At 40.1% G+C, this 27,558-nt stretch overlaps 1 protein-coding gene across 2 annotated transcripts in view; it reads right to left on the bottom strand.

Annotated features, from left to right (window-relative positions):
• The window catches only part of LOC111220049 (corticotropin-releasing factor receptor 1-like), a 64,643-nt gene that overhangs the window by 24,435 nt on the left and 12,650 nt on the right, over positions 1-27,558 (bottom strand). Inside the window, exon 5 of one of the 2 annotated variants that reach the window (XM_022742992.1) lies at positions 6,215-6,304. In XM_022742992.1, the coding sequence (XP_022598713.1) occupies positions 6,215-6,304 (90 nt within the window). The remainder of the gene's footprint in view (positions 1-6,214; positions 6,305-27,558) is intronic. The other variant, XM_022742991.1, reaches the window with a different exon arrangement.

The raw sequence follows: 27,558 nt of genomic DNA, 5'->3' as shown, positions 1-27,558 counted from the left end.
GGAGCCAGACCCTAGTGTACATTAGAGGAACTACAGTTTTTAGCACTTTATTTTTCAGCCCTGGAGGTTGCCACTTGATTTTATAACAATACTCACACGACATATGTTCCATAAAGACATAAAATGAACTTTTAGCTTGCTGCAAACATGCTTTTTGGATGGTAAAACAACCTGTGAAATCTCTTCATCCCACAACTTCCTGACGTAAAAGTAGGAAGGATATGTGTCAGGACAGTTTTTATAACTTTCCAAGAACCCACTGTGAAATTGGCCAGGTGTTCAGGGTTTGAACTTCTGTCTCAAGCTGTGTTTTTATTCTCTACACTTGACCATTTATATATGATTTCTTCTGTTACAAAGCACAAAAACACCCTCCGTTCTTGGAGAGGTTGAAGAGGTGGAGGAGGTTATGACAGCAGGTTTTTCACCTTGTGGCCGTTCAGAAAAGGTGTAAACGCTCTTCCCTTCAGTGCACCTGTGATACACATCTTCACCTCTTGTGACTGCACACACTGAAGGGGACGTCGTCTGTGGCTGTGGCTGGTAGCACTGCAGCAGATCAGACTCGGACTTCACCATCAAACTGAAGATTTAGAGTCTCACAGGTTAAACTGGACACATCACACCACTTCTCCTGATGTGAACCAGTGGATGATGAAACTGACTGCGCCACAACTGCTCGTTTCTGATGTGATATACACTCAGTTAGCAGTTTATTAGGAACACCTGGCTAAAACTAATACAACAGTCTTGCAATAAATCCTTCTTCATGAAGGTTATAATGTTCAGTTTGTGTTGAAACTGTTTCAGAGAGAAACATTCTGAGGCTGCACTTTGTTGTTGAACTGTGTTACATTATACAAAAGCAAGGCAAGTTTGTTTCTAAAACGCCTTTCAATTCAAAGTCCCGACACATTAAGCTAAAATAGAATAAAACAGACTGGAATAAAAATCATGCAGCAGTTACAGCGCGCTGCAGTAAAACAGAAAAGTCTTGAGCCCTGATTTAAAAGAAGTGAAGTTGTATAAGACCTCCAGTTTTCTGGGAGTTTGTTCCAGATATGTGGAGCATGAAAACCGAACACTGCTTCTCCCTGGTTGAGCTCGGTCTCTGGGGACAGTGAGGAGACCTGCCCCAGAAGATCTGAGAGGACGAGATGGTTCATAACGGAGCAGCAGATCTGGGCCCGTGTTTATCAGACGTGAAGGAAGTAAATGTGAGACGTGACTAAAGCACCAAAGTGTGAGTGATACGACAAGTGTAAAAGTCACTGTAAAGAGCATGTGTGACCAGAGGAGGAGTAGCCAATCAGAGATATAGACCATCCTACATCTGCCATATTATACATTATAGATTATTTTTAAATCCTCACAGTTTGTTCAGTGGTTTGCTATTCTGCAAATACACAGAATTATCTATTTTTTGTGAAATCTTGTGAAATAAACAACAATCTAATGTATTCACAACGTATAGATATGTAGATAGAAATGAAATAACAGGGAAGTGTCTGAAATGGAAACAAAATTCTGCTGTTGGTTGTTAACATGGTGCTTCACAGAAATCAGATAACAGCTGACTGCAGTTCAGATAGTGATTGCAATTAAAATCAATGCCAGATTTATTCTTGTTGTTTGTTCTTTGCGCTGATAAAATTGATCTTTTAGCAATGTGAGCCCAGAAATGTGCTTTGGCCCTAAATCATTCAGTGATCACACAGCTGAATCCACTTCTCTTACATTATAACCTTCATGAAAGACTGTCGTATTAAACTGCATTAGCTTTAGCCAGGTGTTAGATATAGCCACTAATCACTCATATTGTACATTGTAATACTTGTATTATATTTACATATTTTTTTAATTTTTTTTTTACTATTTATATTTAAGCTGTCTGACCTGCAGCACTTGCTTTTCTTTATCTGTCTTTATATTTTTTCCTCTTACTATGTTTGTTATGAACCGAAACACCAGGGTAAATTCCTCATATGTCTTTCATAGTTAAATCTACCTGCACGACCAACCACTACAACACATCTCTGAAACACTTCACCGAAATCGACACATGTTCATTTGAATCGACGTGCAAACGCATCTCCATTTGTAGAACAGCCAATAGGAACGCTCTTCTCTCGCTCTCTCTCTCTCTGAAAAACACCTGTGATTGGCCGAAGTCTCCCGTCATGGTCTAGATTTTTTAAGTCTGGAAACAGAACCAGGAGGAGCTGCAGACGTCTGGTTTGCTCTCAGACCACTTGAATTACAATATGTTGAAAGACGATTATGGAATTTTCGCCCATTGGCGCCAAAAAAAATGACAGCCTACAGCAGCTTTAATCGCTTATTAAAACAATCGTTATTTTCAGCCCCACTTTCAAACACACTGAATAAAAGAAAGAAATATTTTGTAAAGTCTGGGTCCTCAGCAGTCTGAGGTAAACAATCCATGTGGGTATTTTCGTCCGGGCAGTTGCATACTTTAGGTTTATTGCTTGAAAAAAAAAAAAAAACCTAATGCAACTAGCAGGTCGTATCACTGCTGCAGCATTTTTTCACCAAACAAGGACTGTGGATTTTTTCCCCCATCTTTTACAGCAGAGTCACGCTATAAAGGGACCATCTCAAGGGTAGTACGACAAGACAAATGATTCCTTTCATGATTTCAATGTACATACGGCATGTGAGAATTAATATAGAGCTGAAAAAAGGGGAAAAAAAGTGTGAATCAGTCCCTGTAATAGACACTGACTCGTGCGGGAGTGGCCAACACATCAGGACATAAATCAAGCACACATGAGGTTTTAAAATGGAAAGCAGAGCCTGCGAATCGAGCCTGAGAGGGGGGGGGGGGGGGGGGGGCCGACGACAAGAGGATAATATAAGACCCACCCACCACTAGCCTCGGGTCTCACAAAATGTGTGGGCCACCAGAGTAAAAACCAAACCTGACTCACTCTCCTTCCATAAAAAACAACAAAGACATTTATCATATATTTGAGAAAATAACCTCCAGCGAGTCCCAAACAGAAAAGAAGATTTTTTTTTTTTTTTTTTTTTTTCAAACAAACTTTCCTTTAAGCGTTTGATCCATTCAGCTTCTTCTCCCACTGGGACCAGCTGAGAATCTGGTTCAATACAGGCTGAACTTTAAAAGAGAAGCTACTTCAACTCCCCCTCCTTTTTCCCCTGGTGTCAATCACAGCCGCCCGCTGCCACCTGGTGATTTATTTCGCTTACAAAAGGGGGAAAAAAAATCAAACACACGTTTCTAAAAGGTCAGACACTCTATATCCATCTTCGGCAGGGATCGATCGGACATCAGACTCACAGAGTCTCAAAGAAAACACTAAATGAAGGGGGCTTCAGTCCGCAGCACTTTGCTCGTGCTCACAGATCTATGAAGTACAAATGACTACAACTGTACAGCAGCTGGTAACGGGACGGATGAGGAGGCATGCAAAGAAATCCTTTAAGGATAAGGTGATATTTAATATTTTTCTTATTGTAAACAAATCCCTCGAAAAAACAAACTATCCACAGCCTGATACATCTTCCTCCTATGAGCCCTAGAGCTCCATTGTTTCCTTAAACAATTAAAACCACATCAATGAGCCTCACTGTTGCCCTGGGCGACGTGTTCCTTGATCACCGTGATGCACTGCAGTTTACTTCGACTCAGTCCCTCATATTGTTCACCTACAGTCTCTATCCACACCTGGATCTCCGCCTACACCTCAGACTCTTCAGTGACTCAGATGCTATGTTCACTGACATCCTTCTCCCTCTGTACTTCCTGTGGATCAGATTAGCTCAGCCACGCACAGAGTCCACAACAGATTATGTTCATGATTGTTTTTTTTATTTAATAAAGCGCTACATTTAGAAGCAGATATTGTCTTGTAACATTGGATATTTTGGCAGAAAACTAATGAAATATGTTGTTATTGAACATATTACTGATATGTTCAGTATCGGGCTGTCATGATATGAGATTTTTATGACACAGAATTCATGATGATATTATTGCAATATCTAAAAAATGGTATCAGTGCAATTCATCTTAAAGTGTTTATTGTATGTTTTGTCTCTTTTTTGGCAGATGAATTAGACTAAGACACGAGTGTAGGGAGGTGGAGAGAGAGTGTGGCCATAACTGTACAAAACTACAAAAAGAACAGCTACACTTCAGGGACGGTGAAAAGACAACGAGATGAACTGATAAACAAAAGATACACAAGGCCGAACATCTGCCATCACCATATTATTATATATGTATTATTAACATTTCCTCTTCATGTTAATAAAAAACCTCTTGTCTGTGTTACGTTTCCCTCAAATCTAATGGGCTGTTGTAAATTAGTTGTATGCAACAGTCATTTCTGGCAGACAGGGTCGACTACAGAGATAAAAAGAGGAAAAGGAAAACAATGCTGCTTTTCTCTCTTGCTGAGGGTTACATGTAGATGAGAAGATTGTCACAACTCTTATGTCTATGCATTTAGTTTGCAGCCAGAGCCAGGAGGTGGTTAGCTTAGCTTAGCTTAGCACAAAGACTGGAAACAGAGGGAAAGTCCATGAAAACCACAAATAGTCTTTTTGACATTTCTGTAGTTTGGTGTACAGATTTAAATAAACAGATACGTGTCAGATAATGAGTGTTAGAGGGAATTTGGCAACACTTTAAGTCCACTTATTTAGCATTTATAAGCATACACTATAAACATTTTATAGTTGGTTTATAACACATAATATTGTAATAGATATAGGAGTGTATGAATAGATTTGTCAACAACCCTAACTCCTCTTGTTGACACCCTTAAGAGGAGGCTGCTGTATAAACAGAACATTAAGACAACACAGTCAAACACAGCTGTAATAATATGAACTATATCCTCACAGAAGAAGTTATAGTTACTGATCATTAATAAACACTTATGAATGTCCTTATATCTGCTTACAGCTACATCATAGTGTGTTATAAAGCATTTATTAAATGTTTATATGCTGGGAAATAAAGTAAAGTGTTCCTGACACAAACAGAAATAAAGTCAATACAATGTCAGACTGAATGAATGAATGAAGTGAAACTCAGTCACAATCCTGTTGCTGTAAACACTCACTAGAGCAGCAAATGTGTATTAATCCACTGCTGAAAATAGTCCCCAACTAATGCACTGTTTACTCCTGTTTTCTAAAAAAAACTACAGTGTCCAGCTGTTTCAGGAAATTACTGAGCCTTTTTAAAAAATAATAATTATACAATAAATTTGTGACTTTTCATGGGATTTGTTGATGACAAGGATCCAGTTGGCAATGAAAACATATGGACAGAACTTATTGAACCTGCACAGGGTTACAGTGTTTATGGAAACTCAGCTGTTTAATATTCAGCTTCAGCAGATGGTCGGGACCAGGGAACACAAACACAAACACACTGTGCAATTTTATGTTTTACATATATACTTCAAAAGTCGACTGCAGCCTGATCTGGGTCAGTGTGTTCCCTCTGAAAGCTTTGTCCGCCGCTCTATCCTAATTAAAGCCAGCGCTCATCACCATCACATCTGCACATCACAATGCAACAACCAGGTGGAGGCTGGGAAAAATAAAAAAAAAGGCAGCAACATGTGAATGAATAAAATCTGGAGCACAGCAGGACCATAACAGTGGCGCGTCGCCAGACCGACAGCGTTTCTTTTCTCTTCCTTGCTCACGTCGCTGCAGGACAATGCTGTTAAAAAAAAAAAAATCACTGTTTTGGTTGCAGCTGCTGTTTTCCTTTTTGAGGGATTCACAAAACCAGAGAAAGGGAAATAGCTGCAGGTTGATCAGTGAGATTTCAAGCTTCCACCTACGTCGAAGAAGCAGCCAAGCCTCGACAACAACTCTCCCGAATACAAAGTCAAAACCATTCACTGTTGCTTTTTGAAGGCGATACCTTCAGGTGATGCTCCGGGGCCTTCCCTGGTACATTCATGGTATTTTTGGTGTCCTGTTGACACTGCAGGCTCCAAGAACCCAAAACCCTGAATCCATATTTACTATAAATAAGCCTCAAGTAAGAAGTGCAGCACTCATCTTTCTCTGCTAACCTCGCCTTTTGTTGTTGGTTTTTTTGATTAACGTGTGGAGCTGTTTCATGCACTGAAGACCTCCTTGAACAGCCTCATGAATCAAACACACTCACTCACACATTTACACACACACACACACACACTTACCTCCTCGTGAAGTATGGCCTTACACATGGAGTAGTTCCCCTTCAGCGCCCACGTCCCGTTTGCGAGACACTTCCTATAAACATTATCTGCACAAGAGAGGAGCAAGAGAGGAAGAGGAGGGCCGTTATTAACAAATTTGAGGTTTCTCGTGTTTTCTTCATCTCTCAGGTGTTGTGAAGTAATTTTTTTCTTTTTTTAAATATGCAGGACGTGAATTCCTGCTTTGCTCGTCCTGCCACTGTGACCTTTTTCTGCTTTTGAGACTAATAGGGAGAGATATCATTAGAGGAAGACGTACAAGCTGTGATTTTTCACACGTTTGCTGTCAGGACAGTCTGCCACCCTCTGCCTAAGCATTGTTATTATTCTTTACATTTAGAGCCCCCGATTTATTCACGAGTGACCTGCGTTCAACCCAACATTTTACACTTGAAAAAAAAACTCATGTTATCCTGGTGTCAGGCTGTTTGGAAAAAGCACGGGGAGGTCAGCCACTTCTTCACATCACTGACAATTTTACACCAAGCTGTGACACTATCAAAAGGTGTATTTTTTAAATTTCAATCACCATCTCCTCCTTTAATTTAATAAAAGTAGACTCAGGCTGGAGCGAAACAGCATGAGGATGTTTATTTTCTATTTAAAAAATATCATTTCTGCACATTTCTGCATAATGCAACCCAAATACCGGGGGTGGGCATGAAGGCTGCCACATAAATGATGAGTAAAATTACATTTTTCCATGCTGGCCCCGGCTGCATCAGAGAACACGTTCACGGCACAGAAATGGAATAATCTGTAACAAATTTCACATTTGTCATTTCACATTTATTATTTCTGAAGATGAAAGAATGAAATCCATCAAATAGGCCACCAGGGAAATGAAATACTGCAAATGAGGCAATTTAAAGTTGAAAGGAGAGATGTCAGACTTTTTTGGACATTTTAACATCAGCTGCCGTCTGCGGGGGAACAGGTGAGGCTGCAGGATTTTTACAGCCTGTGGATGAAACATTCAAAGCTAAAGATTGAGCTTCGGTTCATTTCATGATAAGCACTGTAAAAATTAATTTAGTTCTGGTGCCTGTTGTATAATAATATTAACAGGCTGGAGTACTTCATGCAGCAGGAACCAGAACTCATATAACATAAAAAGAAAAAAAGTCAGGACAGGTTTGGGAGATTACTCCATCTTCAGGTCAGGCTTTCTGTCGGCGGTGTGGAGGAGTTGGACGATCAGCAGTGGGAGCACGTACAGACGTGTCAGCCACTTAATCGCTCGTCCCGCTCGCACCAAAACATTTTTCACCGAGTTACATGGACAGATCTGACCCTGTTCTCCAGGCGGGTTGTCTCCACGGGTCATTAGATGCCTTCTCCAGTGACAGTCGGACCAATTTGAGACGTCGGTGGAGAAAGTGGAGTTCGCTGAGCAGAAGTGGTGACCAACAATGTAAAAATAACACATCACAAGTGAAAGTGCTGCATGAAAATCAGAAAAATGTGCTTCAAGTATCAGAATAAAAGCAGCTATTTTATATACAGTTTAGAAGTTAAGACCAGCGGTTCCCAACCTAGGGGTCGGGCCCCTCCGAAGGGTCACCAGATAAATCTGAGGGGTCATGAGATGATTAATGGAAGAGGACACAAGATAAACAAAGTCTTTATATTGTCACAGTTTAGAATTTATGGACCCATGCAGACAACTGAGCAGAGCTGGTACGTTTGTTTAAAACCAAGGACCAAACACTAAGGCAAGAACTCAGGGACATAAAACGGGTAACTAACAGAAACACAAGGAATCATGGGAGAAATAAAACAGGTGCAACAGGAGTCAAAGGACAAAGAGAGGAAGTAAATCAACCATGAGACAGACAAGGGGATTTCAAAGTAAAACAAGAAATCAACAAAAGTACAAACATAAAGAGTCAAAATGGTCCAAAGAAATAGACCCTTCAGGGCAGACCACGACATATACGCAAACCTGTGTCAATATTTTGGACTTCTGACTGAATCTTGGCTTTATTCCTTTTAAATATCACATCTTTTAATCAGTTATTAAAACAAAACCATGTGAAAAGCTCAGAGGGGGAACTGAAACATGACAAGGTCATTGAAGGTCGCAGGACAAAAAGGTCGGGAACAACTATACAACACATTTTCTTTATGTAACGTCTTCATCTGATGACATGTTGAAATGTAGTGGGGAAGTATAAGGAAGTATTAAATGGAAATACTCGAAGTAGCTCAAAATACTGTTTAAATATAGCAATTGGATACATTAAGATACTTATTTACTTTCCACTGCAGGTGAGTGGTCAGTGACATGGTTAAAGCTGCAGTGGTTTTCTTTGTAAGAGGAAACTAAAAGCTCAGGGTGAAGTAAATAATGAAAAGAAAAAGACAAAGAAATATCATGTAACATCTGTATTATTAATGTACAGACCCTAAAATCATCTTGTTTTCTTTCTCTGATGCTTTATGAAGGATACTGGTGTAGTCGTATCTCAAGTGCGAATATTAACCGTAAACATGAACATTACCTGAAAAATACAAGTTGGGCTTTGTGCCCTGAGCAGCGTCTGAAGGTATTTCTGTCAGGCTGCATAAAACCACTACAACCTTTTCTAATAAAGTTTACTGACATCATTAAATGGCTGAAAGAGATTCATTAGATTAATGCAGTCTGTAAAAGAAAAAAGAAAAAAAAAATTGGGATAAAAGATTAAAGAAAGGCAAATTACTCCTAAAAATCTACAGTATGAAACAATATCCAAATAATATTGCGTTAATATTTTCTACAGACTGAAGCCACAGTTTTGTTTTTTACACTCCACCTGTTTGATTTCAAAAAGTTACATCAGACATTTTGTACATTAACCCTTTCATACTGAAGCTCAAATGTCAGTATTGGAAGCATAAAAACACAAACATGACAGAGCATGCAGGGAAGTAAAGAGTCTGAAAATCTCATCCAATGTTGATCAGGCACCTGGCATCATGGCATTTTAAAAATTTCTGGTTTCCCCCATCAACGTTATTACACAGAGACTGACATTTTCAGACCTGTGCACTTTGGAGATAAGCTCTAGAAACATCAAATGGATAAAAGACCAAAGCAGAGACACAAACATGTATCAGCTGTCTCCACGTTGGTGTGCTTTCGGGCCTGGGACGGAGCCAGATAACGCTAAATGCATGTTTTAATAATGAGAATTTCTTTTCTTTTCTTTTTTTTTGTTTCGAGGGGGGTTAAGAGATGAAACAGGACTGGGTTGCCTCAGGGCAATAATGTGCAATGAGCTGGGTAAAAATAGCATGTTGACAGTGTAAGGGGACTGTCATCCCCAATCAAGATTACCTAGCTCTTGATATTCCCTGAACCCCAAATGCAACATCCTAGAGAGCTTTAAAATCTCTCTGTGGAGAATTATGTCAAAGTCAGAAGTTAAGATTGACAAAGTTGTGTACTGGACTGGAGTTTAAGTGTATTTATTTGAATCCAGATTTTGTCACTAATTCTTTAAAGAAAATCCACTTTCCACTCTCAGACTTGTGCCTTAAACAGAATTTAAAGGTCATATCATATAAAAGTAGATATCCATGTGTTGGGTGATTATAGATCAGGTCTAGGTTCTGTATTAATACTGTGAAAGTATCAAACTGCTCAGTCCACAGAGAAATGCACACAGCCTGTATTCAGACACTGAGACTTAAAACCAGCCGTCAGGACTTCTGTAAGTCACCTGGACCCACCATCCAACCTTGCAGGATTTGGTTTCTCTGAGTGTTTACCTGATATCTGCTATAATTTTTATTCAATCACTCCAAAAACAGTCAGCCAATCAAAAGAGAGGCTCAGCCTCCTCTCTTCTGATTGGCTCACTGACCTGTTGTTACTAGAGCTCCAGAGAGAAGCCTGAGAGAGGAGATGTAAAACTACACTGAGATGGTTTTTGGTTCTTAAAACCACAAATATATCTTCTTATAGATCAACACTTCAAATAAAAAGAGGAAGAGGAAAATATGGGACCTTTAAATGCTCCCATAATCCTCTCTTTTGTTATTCAATTCAAATTTGCATGACATGAATCATTGCACAACTTTCCTCCAGGTCCAATGTTTAAAAAAATAATTGAATTTATTAGAGTCAAAGCGATGAAGTCACTCTGTTTAGGAGGTGCACACTTTTAAAGTGCAAAGTTTTTAATGATGGGTTTACAAAGCAAATGTGTAAAAAGCAGACAAAACATCCAGAAAGAAGCACGTCACAGCAGAGGTCCTCGCTCCGAGCCAGAGGCTTAGAGGTATAAATGGCAGAGCCTTCAAATTAAGAAGCATGACCTTGAAATAAATTCTATCTGCCTCTGGACCACAGAGTAATTTATGGCTGTTAAACCTCTTCATGAAAAACAGACAGTACACCATCACATTTTAGAACAAAGACTGAATGTGTCTGTATCTAATAAGCACACGAAGTAGCGTGGTGATAATCCTCTTTGTGTTTTTAACACTGAGTGATCATTAATTTTTTTATTTTGCCATTGTTTCCTGTTAGTTTGCATGAGAAGAGGTGAAAGGAGCAGCTGAGGCAAATTAAGGTGGATTTAATGCCCAGGCACCATTTCATTATTGGCTAGTATTGTTGTTTTAGGATCAACGTTGCAGTCTGTAAACCCACACTGGCTAATATAGCTACTTCATTCATGAGCCCAGAACTTCTAAAACACACAGCGTACAACTCCACATAAAACCACAAATTGTTGAGCTTTAAAGGTGTTGGAGAGTGCAAAGCTGTTTCCCTCTTGTTTCAGTCTTGTACAACCTCAGTTCAGTCATTAAAAGCTCCATATTTTCCTCTTCTTCTCTGTTTTATTTGAAGTGTTGATCTATAAGAAGATATATTTGTGGTTTTAAGAACCAAAAACCATCTCAGTGTAGTTTTACATCTCCTCTCTCAGGCTTCTCTCTTGAGCTCTAGTAACAACAGGTCAGTGAGCCAATCAGAAGAGAGGAGGCTCTGAGCCTCTATTCTGATTGTCTGACTGTGTTTTGAGTGATCCAATAAAAATATATTAGATTTCAGGTAAACACTCAGAGAAACCAAATCCTGCATGGTTGGATGGTTGGATGGTGGGTCCAGGTGGGCGGGTCTTGGGGCATGGCTGAGAGTGGTGACTGCTTTGTTGTGACATCACAAAGTTCCAGAAGTCCTCACGGCTGGTTTAAGGTTCAGTTTCTGAATACAGGCTGTGTGCATTTCTCTGTGGACTGAGGCTTTGATACTTTCACAGTATTAATATAGAACCTAGACCTGCTTTATAATCACACAACACATGGACATCTACCTTTTATACATATTAACATTAAGAAGATGCCTTGTTATGTCACCCTTGCTTGTTTACATGGAACCAAACTGATACAAAATGATGCTGAACATGTCGTCTGACCAGCCATACCGGCTCTGTCATGACCTCCACTGCCAGGTTAAAGGTGGAACAACAACGTCCCTCATTCTGTGTTTGTAACTTTTATACAGAACAGAATAAAGGCGTAACATTAAAAAACTTCATATTCTGGTCACTATATTGTTATCATGGCTTGACAATTAAATCTTTGGCATTTCTATTTGTAGATTTCGTCACAGCAGCTTCTGTCAATTCCTGTTTTATTTTGTAGTGGTTTCCTTGTGTCTTGATGTTTGTACTTCCTGCCTTTGTCCTGTTTCCCCGTTCAGTGATTGTCTGCCCCGCCTTAATGTGTTTCACCTGTGTTCAATCACCCTCGCCTCCCTTGTGTCTATTTAGTCTCTGTGCTCCCCTTGGTCAGAGTCAGTTCGTCTGTAATTGTCCTCAGTGTCTGCTGCTGTTATTGTCCCCAGAGTTACCAGTTAAGTCCTTGTCTTCCTCGTGCTTCTGGTTCCTGTGATCCCCTGTGGTTCCCCAGTTTTGTAAGTTCTTCTGTTTAATAAATATTTTTCACCGTCTCCCTTGTGTTGGCTGCATTTTTGGGTCCAGCCTTACCCCTGAGACGTGACAGCTTCTGCCTTTCAGTAATTGTTAGAAAACTGTCTCCCTCCTCCTGCTGCCTCAGGGTCATTTTGCAGGTCTCTGTTCAGTATCATCCTCTGTTATAAGACCTGACAGTGCAACAGCACCTGCTGGAGGCTGGGACATCCTCTAGTCTGATATCTCAGTGACCAGCTTGCATATTAGTCCATATTGGATCACCACCACAAACAAAGCAGAACAGTTTTATATGGACATTTCAGGGCTGTTGATTACTCGAATGATCATATCTCATGAACAAGCGATGTACGACAAGTTTGTGCAGTTGACATAGTTTGAGTCTGACGAGGAACATTTGAAGAAAAAAGAATCCGAAGACGTATCTCTGTATCTCGTTTGTCTAACACAAACTTAAACTGAGGAGTTCGTTATCTATTCACCCAGCACCTTTTGGTCAACACCTCACAGCCTGAAAGTCAATGAACCTGGTTAAATTACAGCACATACACAGTAACTCTCCTTAAAGACACCAAAGTCAAAGCTTGTGTTCACTGACTTTATCTGGCAACCGGCACTACAATCAGACCTAAGACGTCCCTAATGAATGGATAAACTGAAATAATTTCAGTATAAAACTCCCCCTAATGCAATAAAATGTAATGCCATTTTTGACTGGAGCTGACCACATCCTGACTCCTTTATTTAACCAGTTGAATCTCAAATCTTTTAATACGTAAATTAAACAGCAAATTCTTTACTGCGACATGGTTCATTTTGATAGACTCTGACCTGCTCCTGTGTGACCTGTGTGTCCTCAAACTAAACATTATGACAGATGGATTTCTGTTGTTATATATATATATAATACACTTATAAACTACCTTATAAAAACAGGCAATATACACCTGAACATTTTATGACCAATAATAAATGTCACTGCAGAGATGGCTCAGTTTATATCCTCTGGTACTGTTTGCATGAGGGAGTTTTACAGGTGGATTTGAAGGTGGAAGGTGGATATAATGACCAGACACTGTTACTAACAACTATTTGTTAGTTATAGAAGCAGTTGTGTTGCTGAGACCAAAACCAGCATCTGTGTTCACCAACTGTTTCCTGGAGACATTGCTAACAAGCACTTGGCGGACGGATACAGCTGTTTGTAAAGAGGTCTGACAACTGTCCCTACAAATCACAAATTATTGATTTTGTGCAAGTGAAACAAACAAGGTACTGTGTGTGTATATAAGACAACTTAAAAGGTGCTGACAGTCATGCTTTCATATTTTCCCTTTGAGAGAGCTAGGCTAGCAGTTTCCGCCTGCTTCCAGTTTCCAGTTTATGCTTTGCTAAACTAAGCTAAGCTAACTGCCTCCTGACTTCAGACAGGAGATCGAAAGCAAATAAAAATAATTTCCTAAAATGTTGAACTTTTCCTTTAATGAATGACCTTAAGTTAAAGGAGCTATCTGTAAGTTTTGCTATTGCTACATAGCAAACTTTAGCATTAACAGCTGTTTACTTACCAGTCTAGAAGAAATGTTGTGAGTTCATCATCAAACTTCATTCCTTTACTCACCAAGAGCTGTCTCCAGCTGTGGAAAACAACCCTTTTGTTTTGCTTTTATTTCTATTGCTTGTTTTCTTCTACTAAAGTTAGTGTGCTAACCAGCTAGCTGCAGCTTGGCCAGGCCATCTTGTCACTTTCCGATACCATGTCACTGTAGCATGTAGCTCAGAGGCCATATTATAACTTCTTGTATTGTGAACGCAACAATGGCTGAAGCTCTTGGCAAGCATGGTAAGTAAACAGCTGTTAATGCTAACGTTAGTTATGTAGCAAAAGCAAAACTTACAAATAGCTCATTTAATGGAAAAAAAAAGAGGTTGAATTTTATAGTAAATGCAGAAAACATGTTTGAACGTGTGGTGAAGTTGGGATGGAGGCCAGATGTTGAGGCTTTTTGGAAAACTCTCTCTCTCTCACACACACTGTTAAATTTACAGCTCAATCTTTCAGCAGCATGTCTTGTGTCTAGGACATTCATACATATCCATGCATGGATAACATGAGATTCACACAGTGCATCTCCATCCTGTTACAGTGCACCTCACTAATGCAGTAGCAACACTGTATTAACATTCTCCTGCAGTCCTCCTGCAGGTTGCAGGGAACGAGCCACTGACAGCATCGTAAAACGCCATTTGCATGGGTCACGAGCTCAAGGTCCCTAAAATAACTGCTGATTTCACGTGGCGGCTGCTGCCAAACTGGGGATTTGCCAGGATTTACAGTAGCGGCAGACAGGTTATTCTCTGGAGCATCTTCGAAGGCTCACCGCAGATCTCATTGTTTGAATGGATGTACGCCACATAGTACATATCAGTTTTAATCTTCGCTCAGTGACTGGCCATTGTTGATTCTGAATGGGTGTTAAAAACAGAGGCTGGTCTGTGCCAGCTGCTAAATCCTCCCTGTGGAAACAGGAGCTCTAGGTGCATGTGGATGGAACATAGGCACCCCTCCAAGCCCGAGGCTAAATGATCCTCTTTTCAATTTTATTTCCAAACACTACAAACACGCTGCTTAGCACCGAGCATCGTTGAACAGAGGGTTCTCTTTGTGGCTGCAGAGCAGAAACGCTGCTGTAACTGTACGCCCTTACACAAGCAAATATGCTGACCCAAATTCAGTCACACACACTTAGCACTTCAACACGTTGGATCAATGGCTGCAGGAGGCATCTTCCTCCTCTGTGCATTTGGGGCAACGGGTGTAATTAAAACCAGTATCAGCAGGGAAGAAAATAACACATTATTTGCAGTGAATGAGAGCAAACCCCCGATTTTCTGGCACCACGAAAACAAACTGCACAAATCTGGGATGTAACATGATGCGTTCACTTGTTTTTGCAGGTCAGCTTTTTGTTCACAGAAGCTCTGAGCCTGTGAAAGTGAAGTCAGTGTGAAAAGCACTGGACCAAGCTGCAGCCTGAGAGTCTAATATTTATTTTTCCTTCACTGTACAACTCACAGATCATACATCAGGCCTGTGGTAAAATCAGCAAAGCTCATGTTTACAGCTGAATATTGTTTCCTGTCAAATTTTGTATTGTGTCCTGCAGTGTGGGTGTGTAGCAGGAACAAAACAGATGTTTTCAAACAGCAGCAGCACGTCAGAGGTGTGGTTCACCTGCACGCCACTGAAACGGACACAAAACAACACTGCTGCTGCTGCTGCTGCTGCAAAGTGAAACTATCTTTTCTCTGAACACAGGAGCGGACTGATCATCTCTTTTTATGAAGATTAATCTGCAAACTGTGCAGCATTTATCGTAACTATAGCTGATAAATTAAGTGGAGTAAAAGGTACGATCTTCCCCTCTGTGATGTAGATGTAGTGGACTCGACCTATAAATCAGCATTAAACAGCGGTGGCGGATGTTCTTAACTCGAGCCTGTTGTTTTCACACGACTTTACACTTCTACTCCGGTACATCTCAGAGGGAAACTATAATTATTTTACAGCTTTAGCTACTAGATTTTGCATAAAAAATATAGGAAGAGCTCATTAAATATGTTTGGTTATAGATTAGTTATTTAATTAAACTTTGTTTAATCACCGAGAACTCAGAACAAGAAACACAGTTTACAACCACACACACAGTACACAAAAACAACACAATTAAGGTCAGACAACAACAATCGACGACAAACTGTAGTGAAAGCAATTACATGTTATTAAAAAAATGTAAGATGAGGAAGAGTAAACTACCCAACTCTGTATATGAAAAGCTTTAACAATTCATCAAATTGATCGAAAATCAAATTATCATTTTTCATAGAAAAATACCACATTTTTGCTGCCTTTTCCTTTGGTTGGACAAAATGCTTAACTGAATAGGCATTTCTCACTGTTTACTGACTTGCCTTTATGATGATGGGGACAGTGACAGAGAGACAGGGGAAAGTCAGGTGAGAGAGAGGGGATAAGGTGCAGTAAAGGTCCCAGGTTGGACTCAAACCCAGGCCACTGGAGTCAGGACTGACCACCAGGGTGCCCCTGTTCACTGAATTTTCGATTTGCATTGAGCACTACTTTTAATACTTCAAGTACATTTTCCTCAAACTTTTACTTCAAGCTCCATATTTTCCTCTTCTTCTGTGTTTTATTCGAAGTGTTGACCCATAAGAAGATATATTTGTGGTTTTAAGAACCAAAAACCATCTCAGTGTAGTTTTACATCTCCTCTCTCAGGCTTCTCTCTGGAGCTCTAGTAACAACAGGTCAGTGACTGTTTTCTGAGTGATCCCATAAAAATATAGCATATTTCAGTTAAACACAAACCAAATCCTGCAAGGTTGGATAGTGGGTCCTGGTGGGCGGGGTTTGGGGCGTGGCTGAGACAGGTGACTGCTTTGTTGTGACATCACAAAGTTCAGGAAGTCCTGACGGCTGGTTTTATGGCTCAGTTTCTGAATACAGGCTGTGTGCATTTCTCTGTGGACTGAGGCTTTGATACTTGATCACAGTATTAATATAGAACCTAGACCTGCTCTATAATCAAACAACACATCGACATCTACCTTTATACTGTATGGATCTTTAAGTAACATTTTCAATACAGGTCTTTTACTTGTAATGGAGTATTTTACAGTGAAGTGTTGGTACTTTTACTTAAATAAAGGACCTGAGTACTTCCTCCACTACAGGTACAAGGGGAAATAATCCAACGCTATTCACTAACAACTCTTAAATCTCAGTAACTAAGTAAACTAACCAGACAGCAGTTACATTAATACGACTTTCCACAATAAAATAATGGCGAGTGTTCAGGTGAGCAGTTGTACCTGTGCTCTGTTGTTCATGGAAAAGTTTGCTTTTGCTTCTTTTCAGTGAAAGAGAAACTGGAAATTGGAGAAGCTCTTGAGAAATCGCAGGCGGTCTGGCTGGTCTCAGTTTTTATGCTGGGTGTGTTCTGGCTCGCTCCTGTTTGGTTCTGCAGAATTAGACACCTCAAAGGTTTAACTGTGCAGTCTGTGTTGAAACGAGTTCCACGGAGAGAGGAATAATCTACTTTCCAACTACTTACTGCAGGGAAAACACTATAACACTTTATCATGAGGTAATTCTGTTATATAAATCAGCCACCAATAAAACACTGATCTGCTCCAGTGGTACAGTGGAAGACGAGACTGTGGGGAAAAGGGAGGAACAACTGTTATTTTACTTTTGTGAATATATTTGCGCCTACACGGTAAAATACTGGAAACAAATCTGATGTTTTGAGTGTTAACAACCTTCTCTCTTATGTGATGAAAGAATAAATGATATTAAAGCCCACATACATTAATCTGTGTAATTAAAAGAAGTGGTTCCTTGTTACACATTCAGCTCTGTATGTTTTACCTGTTTTATTATTCATGAGTTTATTATGTTGTCGTTTTCCCTCCTCATATGACAATAGAAACCTTCCATGGTTGGTGTATGTGAGAGGCAGGTACGTTTGTTTTCTACTCCAGCGCACCTGTCACGAGCACCTGCCGCAGTGATGGATGAACATCTCTTGACTCGTCTTAATTCATTAATTAATGCAGTGTGTAGCAGAAAATACAATATAAAAGAGGGCAGCCTGGGGGGTTTATTATCATGTCTCCTAAGATTTGGAGTTAAGTTTGTTAATGAATGAGACTACAACATGCATTTTACATTACATGTTTAGAATCAGGTTTGCGGGCTGTAATAAATTAGTTATTATCTGTAGGAGCCTGTAAATATTTAATTAGTACCTGATTCATGCAGTGTAATTTAACCTATAAATCGTGCTTTGTTATAAAGTGTTACTGAAAACATGCACATTTCTGACAGACACAACCCTGCTCGTCACTTCATATCTGGACCTTCCCCCTTTTCTCTCTTCTATCTTTGATGTCTGCACGCTCACATGCACTCGCGATTAATATTCAGCGCACATGCTCCGCCGGCCGTGCTCCAGCTCATTCAGCAAAAAGATGCATTGCCTTCCCTGTGAGTGAGCAGGAGGGTGAGCCAGGGCGAGGGTTTTGCCACCCCACTGACCGCGAGCACTACTCTAAATAAAACTACCCCTCCTCCTCCTCCTCCTCCTCCTCCTCCTCCTCTTCTATCCTCTATGACTGGCACAAAACCTGGCAACTCACAGCAGGTCAGAGAAACGAGCATCCACATAAACAAACACAGGATGCTCCCACACACACATATGCACAAATATACATGTGAAAATCCAATAGCCTCCCTCTGGGGGACCATTAAGGGAAAGTCAAGCTTTGCAACCAATGGTGGAAGGGGTTTCCGGGTGGGATGGGTGGGTGGGGGGTGGGGGGGGCGTGTAACAACAAAAGACAATGTTGTGCCAGGCTGACTCACAAACTCAGAGGAGGGCGTGCAGCGCCACGAGCACCTGTCATGAATCAACAGCTGAGCGGTCTGGACAACGCCCCCTGGACGTCTGTCATATGTTTGACGATGTACTGTAATCGTCTGGGAGAGCGGCTGAGATATAGAGGAGGATTTGCATGACTGGCGCGTGTTGATCGCTCCAATTAGGCTTCTCTCCAGTCTCAGCAGGAAAGGTTGACTCAACTTTTCTGATCTTCAGACCTGGATTTTTTCCTGTTCGGTGGAGTTTATTTTCCAACCTTTGCCTCCCATGTCTTCATTATATATTTTCTGGACTACTTCATTAGCCACACAGTAAAATATTGTTAAATATCATGGTAATTATTGGTTGTTTTGTACATGATTGTGTTAACTGTACACATCGGTAGGCCTTGTATCCTGTTATACTTTAAAGTAACACAATGATTTTACCCCTGAATCAAAAGGAATAGTTTGACATTTTAAAGTTAGATGAGATTTATATCAGTCATATATCTCATCGCATCGGACTGTTAGTCTATCAGAGAGAGAATAGGCCATTAACCCCCGAAATGTCAAACTTTTCCTTTAAGGCGATGGAGTTTTACAGCATGTACGTACATATGGAACGTCAGTCATGTCTGTGATCAGGTCAAACATGTCAGTCGGGGGAAAGAAAAGGAAGTCATATGTGCTTCCTGGTTGAGTGACATCATCTGGAGGTCTCTCAAATGTCATGCACTGTATGTAGCAAATGGCAAATGACGCCATTTAACCCGAAGCACAAGGGAAAGTAAAAGTCGATTCTTGTGTTTAAAGACAGTAGAATAAGTGTAGTACATCAAAACTGGATTTAACAATAGAACTTGAGTACGTCTTCTCTATCTACCACTAATATCTAATGCTACCTTTGTACCTTTTACCTTTTCTATCTCTAATACATCTATCAGATAGTTACAAGTTGTGTTGCAGATTATTTTTCATACAAAACATATGATCAGCATCTAAAACACGATGCATTGTTCATTAAAGTTTTATTTCTATTTAAAAAAATTCAGTTTGTTCAACAATCCGTCACGTNTTCTGACAGACACAACCCTGCTCGTCACTTCATATCTGGACCTTCCCCCTTTTCTCTCTTCTATCTTTGATGTCTGCACGCTCACATGCACTCGCGATTAATATTCAGCGCACATGCTCCGCCGGCCGTGCTCCAGCTCATTCAGCAAAAAGATGCATTGCCTTCCCTGTGAGTGAGCAGGAGGGTGAGCCAGGGCGAGGGTTTTGCCACCCCACTGACCGCGAGCACTACTCTAAATAAAACTACCCCTCCTCCTCCTCCTCCTCCTCCTCCTCCTCCTCTTCTATCCTCTATGACTGGCACAAAACCTGGCAACTCACAGCAGGTCAGAGAAACGAGCATCCACATAAACAAACACAGGATGCTCCCACACACACATATGCACAAATATACATGTGAAAATCCAATAGCCTCCCTCTGGGGGACCATTAAGGGAAAGTCAAGCTTTGCAACCAATGGTGGAAGGGGTTTCCGGGTGGGATGGGTGGGTGGGGGGTGGGGGGGGCGTGTAACAACAAAAGACAATGTTGTGCCAGGCTGACTCACAAACTCAGAGGAGGGCGTGCAGCGCCACGAGCACCTGTCATGAATCAACAGCTGAGCGGTCTGGACAACGCCCCCTGGACGTCTGTCATATGTTTGACGATGTACTGTAATCGTCTGGGAGAGCGGCTGAGATATAGAGGAGGATTTGCATGACTGGCGCGTGTTGATCGCTCCAATTAGGCTTCTCTCCAGTCTCAGCAGGAAAGGTTGACTCAACTTTTCTGATCTTCAGACCTGGATTTTTTCCTGTTCAGTGGAGTTTATTTTCCAACCTTTGCCTCCCATGTCTTCATTATATATTTTCTGGACTACTTCATTAGCCACACAGTAAAATATTGTTAAATATCATGGTAATTATTGGTTGTTTTGTACATGATTGTGTTAACTGTACACATCGGTAGGCCTTGTATCCTGTTATACTTTAAAGTAACACAATGATTTTACCCCTGAATCAAAAGGAATAGTTTGACATTTTAAAGTTAGATGAGATTTATATCAGTCATATATCTCATCGCATCGGACTGTTAGTCTATCAGAGAGAGAATAGGCCATTAACCCCCGAAATGTCAAACTTTTCCTTTAAGGCGATGGAGTTTTACAGCATGTACGTACATATGGAACGTCAGTCATGTCTGTGATCAGGTCAAACATGTCAGTCGGGGGAAAGAAAAGGAAGTCATATGTGCTTCCTGGTTGAGTGACATCATCTGGAGGTCTCTCAAATGTCATGCACTGTATGTAGCAAATGGCAAATGACGCCATTTAACCCGAAGCACAAGGGAAAGTAAAAGTCGATTCTTGTGTTTAAAGACAGTAGAATAAGTGTAGTACATCAAAACTGGATTTAACAATAGAACTTGAGTACGTCTTCTCTATCTACCACTAATATCTAATGCTACCTTTGTACCTTTTACCTTTTCTATCTCTAATACATCTATCAGATAGTTACAAGTTGTGTTGCAGATTATTTTTCATACAAAACATATGATCAGCATCTAAAACACGATGCATTGTTCATTAAAGTTTTATTTCTATTTAAAAAAATTCAGTTTGTTCAACAATCCGTCACGTCTGTCAGATCTGGATTATTATCTGGTGTCATGGTTTGCCATGACGGACAATTTGTGTTTGGACTTTATTGGTTTGGTGATGGTCATTTCCTGTTTTATTTTGTAGTTATTTTTCTTGTGTGTCATGATGTTTTTGCTTCCTGTCTCTGTCCTGTTTCCCTCCAATTTGATTGCCTGCAACGCCCCAATGTGTTTCACCTGTGTTCAATCACCCTCGCCTCCCTTGTGTCTATTTAGTCTCTGTGCTCCCCTTGGTCAGAGTCGGTTCGTCCTACTTTACCCTACTTAACCCCGCTCTACCCTGCTTTACCCCGCTGTACCCCGCTTTATCCCGCTTTACCCTGCTTTACCCCGCTTTACCCTGCTTTACCCTGCTGTACCCCGCTTTATCCCGCTTTACCTTGCTTTACCCTGCTTTACCCTGCTGTACCCCACTTTATCCCGCTTTACACCGCTTTACCTTGCTTTACCCTGCTTTACCCTGCTTTACCTTGCTTTACCCTGCTGTACCCTGCTTTACCCCGCTTTATCCCGCTTTACCTCGCTTTACCCTGCTTTACCTTGCTTTACCTCGCTTTACCCTGCTTTACCTTGCTTTACCTTGCTTTACCCTGCTTTACCTTGCTTTACCCTGCTTTATCCCGCAAAAGTGATGAAAAACTGCACAATGTTAAGGGCAGTGATTTTTAAGAAATTCCTGGATCCTCCCCCTTTAAACGGATCAGCACCAAAATGTAATGGGTTTGTCACTGGCCCATGAACCATCCCTTGGTGCAAATCAGTTCAGTAGGTTTTGCTTAATCCTGCTGACAAACAAACACATGGGTGAATACATAACCTCCTTGGTGGGGGTAACATATACTTGTACTGGGATATTTTACCACTAATGCCTCTGTTCTTTTACTGAAGTAAGGTTTTTCATGCAGGACTAGTTATGGAGTATTTTTGTAATAATCTATTGGTACTTTTTGAAGTTAACTACTGGATATCATTACTTTTCAATTGTCAGGCAGGGACACTGCTTCCTCTAAGGACTGATGGAGTATTGTGGCTCTTTACATAATTGTATTCGATGTCAGGCAGGTGGGTGGGTGGGTAGGTAATTCATTAATCCCCAGGAGGGAATTTCATTGTTGCAGCAGTAATAATACAGACAATAATAATAACACCATGAAGCTAAAAAAGTGAGAAAAGGGCTCTCCAGTGGAGTGTGGGTCTACAGGGGTTAACACTATGACCAGTTTGATAAATTCAGACTTGTTCTGGTAAGTGGAACCATGCAAACACCCTCCTATGGCTCAGCAACTTAAGTCGAGGATTTGTCTGGATCTAATTTTGGAAATCCAGCCTGGTACCCCCGATTCATGGAAGTGATGTGTCATAGTACTGCTATTCAGAGGAAGAGACACGTTCAAACCTCACACAATGGATGTCGGATTTATTTCTATTTAGCATTTTCAGCTAGAGCGCTGGTTAAAACTTTATCCGTCTCACACACTTGGCTTGTAGCTGTTACAGGTCTCCTCTACCTGTGAAATACATTTTGTACTTGTGATGTCTCGTGTAAATGGGTCAAGACGTGGACTAAGTTTGCTGCTTAGCAGATTTAGTAATGTGGGTTTTTGAGCCCGGTTCACGGCCCTTCATGTTAACTGTAACTGGAGCAGAGACAAGAATTCGCATCACCCCCTCTCTGCAGTAACTTTAAGATGCTTTTTACGTGTCAGTAAATCTTTTCATGGATTCATAGTCTCTGGCTGTGGAGCTGAGAAGCCGACTTTTGTACTCATGCACCTGAACTTTGAAGTAATCTCCCTCTGGAACTGAGGACAGCAGCTACATCCACTCAAGCTTTTAAGAGCCCACTCCTTTAACTGCCCTTGTCTCCACCTAAAGCCACTTAATACTGTCTTACTACTTACACCACCACTAATACCACTACTACTACTTCCTCTGTCTCACTGTGCTTAACTGTGATAAGCACTGAAACCTTGTCTGTCTGACGATGCACAGAATTTCAGTTTATCTTCACAAATATCTTTATGTTTTAAAAAAACATTACCATCATTTATTTTCTGTACTGAATATGTTCTTATTGTTTATTTTCTTATTACAAAAAACACTTGTGACATGTTTCTAAAGACCGCGTGCCTGGGTCTGATGTTTGTGTGGTGTTTGGAAAAAATGTTTTTTTTTTTTTTTCTTTTTCAAAACACCATTTCACATGAAAAAGATTACATTTTTGTAAAGTGAATGTTGGGAGGGAAGAGGCAGGATATTGTCACCACAACCACCACTATCACTACTACTATTACTATTACTACTAGAAGTACTACTACTAGAAGTATAACAATGATAAAGAGAAGAAGAACATTTTTTGGTTTTAGAGTACAAATATTAAAAATAATATCTGTTCTGTAATGGAGAAGGTTCTCACTGAGAGAAGACAGTTTGTCTGTTGTAACCGTTTGGTGTTTCTCATGTCACTGAGTGCCTGAATATGTTCACATATTGTGAATATGTGCACCAAGGACAACACCCAGAAGTTTAGTGTTTGTGGCTTGGTCATCTATTACAGCAGGCATTGCATAAAAATTGCTTTAAAGCCATATAAACACAGTGGATCAGCTCTGTACCGTGTGCATAGAAACAGAGGAACTGATGGTAACCTTGTCTCTTGGTGGCTGCAAACGAACTGGAAGCTAATTAGTTGCAGCCTGCTCGGCCTGAATATCCACATTCTTTGGTTACTACTTTGGATCAGATAAAAAAAGAAATATTGTCACGTCAAATACTTTTAAATTTAAAGGCCACATTTTCACCACTAAGCTTCCAATCTCTTAACTATTAAAGATGGAAAAGAGTTCTCTGTAAAAAAATACCAAATCTCTGTAAATCTCATAATATCCAACACGTGCTTGTGGATAAAATGGATCAGTTAATTTTGTTGCTGGAATGTGTTGAAATTGAGAAGAGAAGCAGACATTAGTAATCACACTGAACCCATGGGAGAAATATTAGAAATTAAGGAATATAGAGTACTGAAACCCTCCGAGGATCAAACTGCAATAATGTTGAACTCTCTTATACGTTCAGAACCATATCATTTAAGCCCAAACGGGCCCCTGGGCGCAGACTTGTAAAAGACAAGTACAATAGCAACACCCCCAGACTGAAAGAGACACAAAACGACTACTAACAGATTTAGAATTTGCAGATATGTTTTGCATCTCATTCTGCTCTTTTTGTCTCTCTTTGAATTCATTTTGCATCATTTTATGTTCATTTTGCATCTCTTTTCAGTTGGTTGTGTCTCTGTGGTCTTCTGTGGTCAATAGCATCTCTTTTTCATTGGTTTACGCATCTTTGTCATTGTTTTGAGTCTTTTTGCATCTTTTTGGAGTCATTTGGAATCTTTTTGTAGTTGCGTCTCTTTTGGAATAATTTTGAGTCTCTTTTTAGTTGTTTTCCATCGTTTAGTGGTCATTCAAATACTTCATACAGAGGGCTGCTCAGTAATCCATCCATGTGTGTAACCGAGCTATTATCATGGGGTTTGATCAGGCTGAGAGCATAATTAGAAATCTGTGTTTTGTTGAGTACCGTGGCGCTGCAGGCTGAACAGCAACTTTTTCAGCCATCACTGAGTAGCATGACTTCTCCCTTTTTAAAATATCCTCCATTATATATGCATTATCTAAAATAAGCTCTTAAACGACCAAAAATGTCTGTTCTTGAAGAAAAAGAAAGAATCTTCAATCATGAACTAAGGTGCAAACTTCAGGCACCTCAGTCTGAAGAGATTCAAGCACTTACTCATCTTGTGGGCAGAATTAATAGAGACAAAAGTCTCACTGAAGTACACTGTGTGCTTTGTGCATATGAAAAACCTTGTCCTCACTTCAGCTTGTTAAAAGTGTCGGCATGTATGAAGGCTGAACTGTGCCACTGAAGTAATTACAAAATTTTACAGTGCTTATTTATAACCATTAATAAATGAATTGACTGTAAAACCCCATTATAATTGATTAACTAAATATGCATTTAAATAAAACAGAAATAAAAAGAACAGAATAATTGGTATTAATTCAGTTTCCTTGCTCTGTGTTAAGAATTTCATCACATTGAAACCCTTTTTTTCTCTCTTGTTTAACTTTAATCAACCAGGACTGAAACTTAAGTCTTACAACTTTAGTATCAAGTGACTATATTACAGCCTATTTAGTTCATTCACTTCATTTAATTCATTCATTCTAACTATTTGTCTTTAACAAAGTGCTGGTGTCAAAATGTCAACAAAGATGAAAATCGTTATTTTTATAAATAAAGACCTGAGGTAGGTTTTGGTGTTTAAGGGTGGTGAATAAATTATTGAGTTTTGAAATGTAATCCCAAAATGTATTATATCAAATGATTCTTTTTGTTGGTTCATTGACTTGTGTCTGATCAGGTCTGTTCAGAGTCGACTGCACCGCAGGAGCTCTGAGAGGCTGCACCAACATGCTCACAGCGGCAACGCTAATATGTCAATGTAATTTAGTTTCGCAGGTATTTAAATTGAAATTTTGACCTGATGATGGCACTGGATGAAAAGTCAAGGGATCAATAAAGTATTAGAATTCATCCCGAGGGGAACACGAACACCTGAACCTAATTTCACAGCAATCCGGCCGAGAGTTGTTCCAGATACTTCAGTCCTCCATTAGACTCGTTCTGACTCTTTGTGCTGTTAAATGTTTTCTGAATAACATTTCTGTGAAAGAATGCTCCTGCAGCCTTGTCCTCACGTCAAGTATCCTCAACATTAACAGCATCCTTAACAACCTGGTGCAGCTCAAGTGCTGGAAACAAAACTTGGAATGAAAAGGAAGAATCATCACGTCCTGAATTGTTTCCTAACAAGGTCACCGTGTTTATCTACCTCCGAAAAAAACACCATGTTGCAGAGAAAAATGCATATTATAAACCATTTATTAACATCTCAGGTGTTTTCCCCCGTGCTCTTCCTTTGCCTCCTCCGACCTCACTGGTGCAAAGTATCAAATATTTAATAATGATTAATAATGAATTCATACTAACAATACAGCAAAAAGATATTTGGTAACAATACTACAGAAGAATTTCATATTCAGAGCAAGTGAATCTGCCTTAAATTTTCATAAAGTAAACACAACATCGTCCTGTGTCCTGAACTCTTTTCTACTATTGACCTTCGCTGGCACCGTCAGCTGACGGGAAGTCTTTTTTAAGCTTTTAGGCTACGCTCGAACAGAGATTATGTTAATCCTGAAGGTGAAATGAACCTTGCAGTGTCAAATTACTAGTGAGCTGCGGCTGAATTACAGCCCAGCTCACTCTCTCTCTCTCTCTCTCTCTCTCTCTCTCTCAAGTGGCTCCTCTGGGTCCTGTGGGGGTTTTAGACTTTAAATTACCAAGAAACACATTTGCTTTTATCTGGTAAATTTACTTAATTGTGTTTACTGTATGTCCCTTGGTAGTGTTTGTGTTACCTTCAGAGCGCTGCAGTGGCCTAGATAGATACGCATCACAGACTATAGATCCCTGTGTGATAGGAATCACTGCCAGGAAGATATTTGGCGGTGATTTTATACCACACTTTAAAGGAAAACTAACTTAAATCCACATTTTAAAGTCTGACTTAAATCACAAAAAGTCTGACTAACTGCCGATTTTTGTTCCTGGGGTGTGTTCAGATCTGGATGCGTTAGTCTCATTAAGTTTTTGTGTGATAATATTAAGTTGGTCTGGTTGATTTGACCTCTGTTTTCACCCATGTTTGTTTATTGTCAGCAGAATTAGGCAAAAAGCACTGAACTGATTTGCAGTGAACTTGGTGAAGGGACGGGACGCAGGTCAGGGAGAAACCTTTTACATTTTGAGGCAGATCCAGACACTTGACCATGAAGGTGTGTGAGATCTGCGCCCTCTGAGTGCTCTTCCAGTTTTGCATTACAGTTGTGATTTTATGTTTCTATTTATAATTCTGATTTTGTAACATATTTTGTGTTACAGCTGAAGGATTTAGTTACTTTACCTATTTGTAAACTGACAGAAAATGAATCACCAGATACCTACACACAACCGGTAAAAAAGTTTTATAATTCCTCCATTTTTTAGGTGGTACTGAAATGTACACAGTGTATTGTCTCAGTGTTTCTGTAATTAAGAGAATAGAACAAATTCGCTTTTTAAAAAGAAGATATCTTAAATCCTAAAT

This window comes from Seriola dumerili, unplaced genomic scaffold, assembly GCF_002260705.1.
Source record: "Seriola dumerili isolate Sdu_G_001 unplaced genomic scaffold, Sdu_1.0 BDQW01000068.1, whole genome shotgun sequence".
NCBI lineage: Eukaryota > Metazoa > Chordata > Actinopteri > Carangiformes > Carangidae > Seriola > Seriola dumerili.
This window is presented reverse-complemented; position numbering and strand designations above follow the sequence as displayed.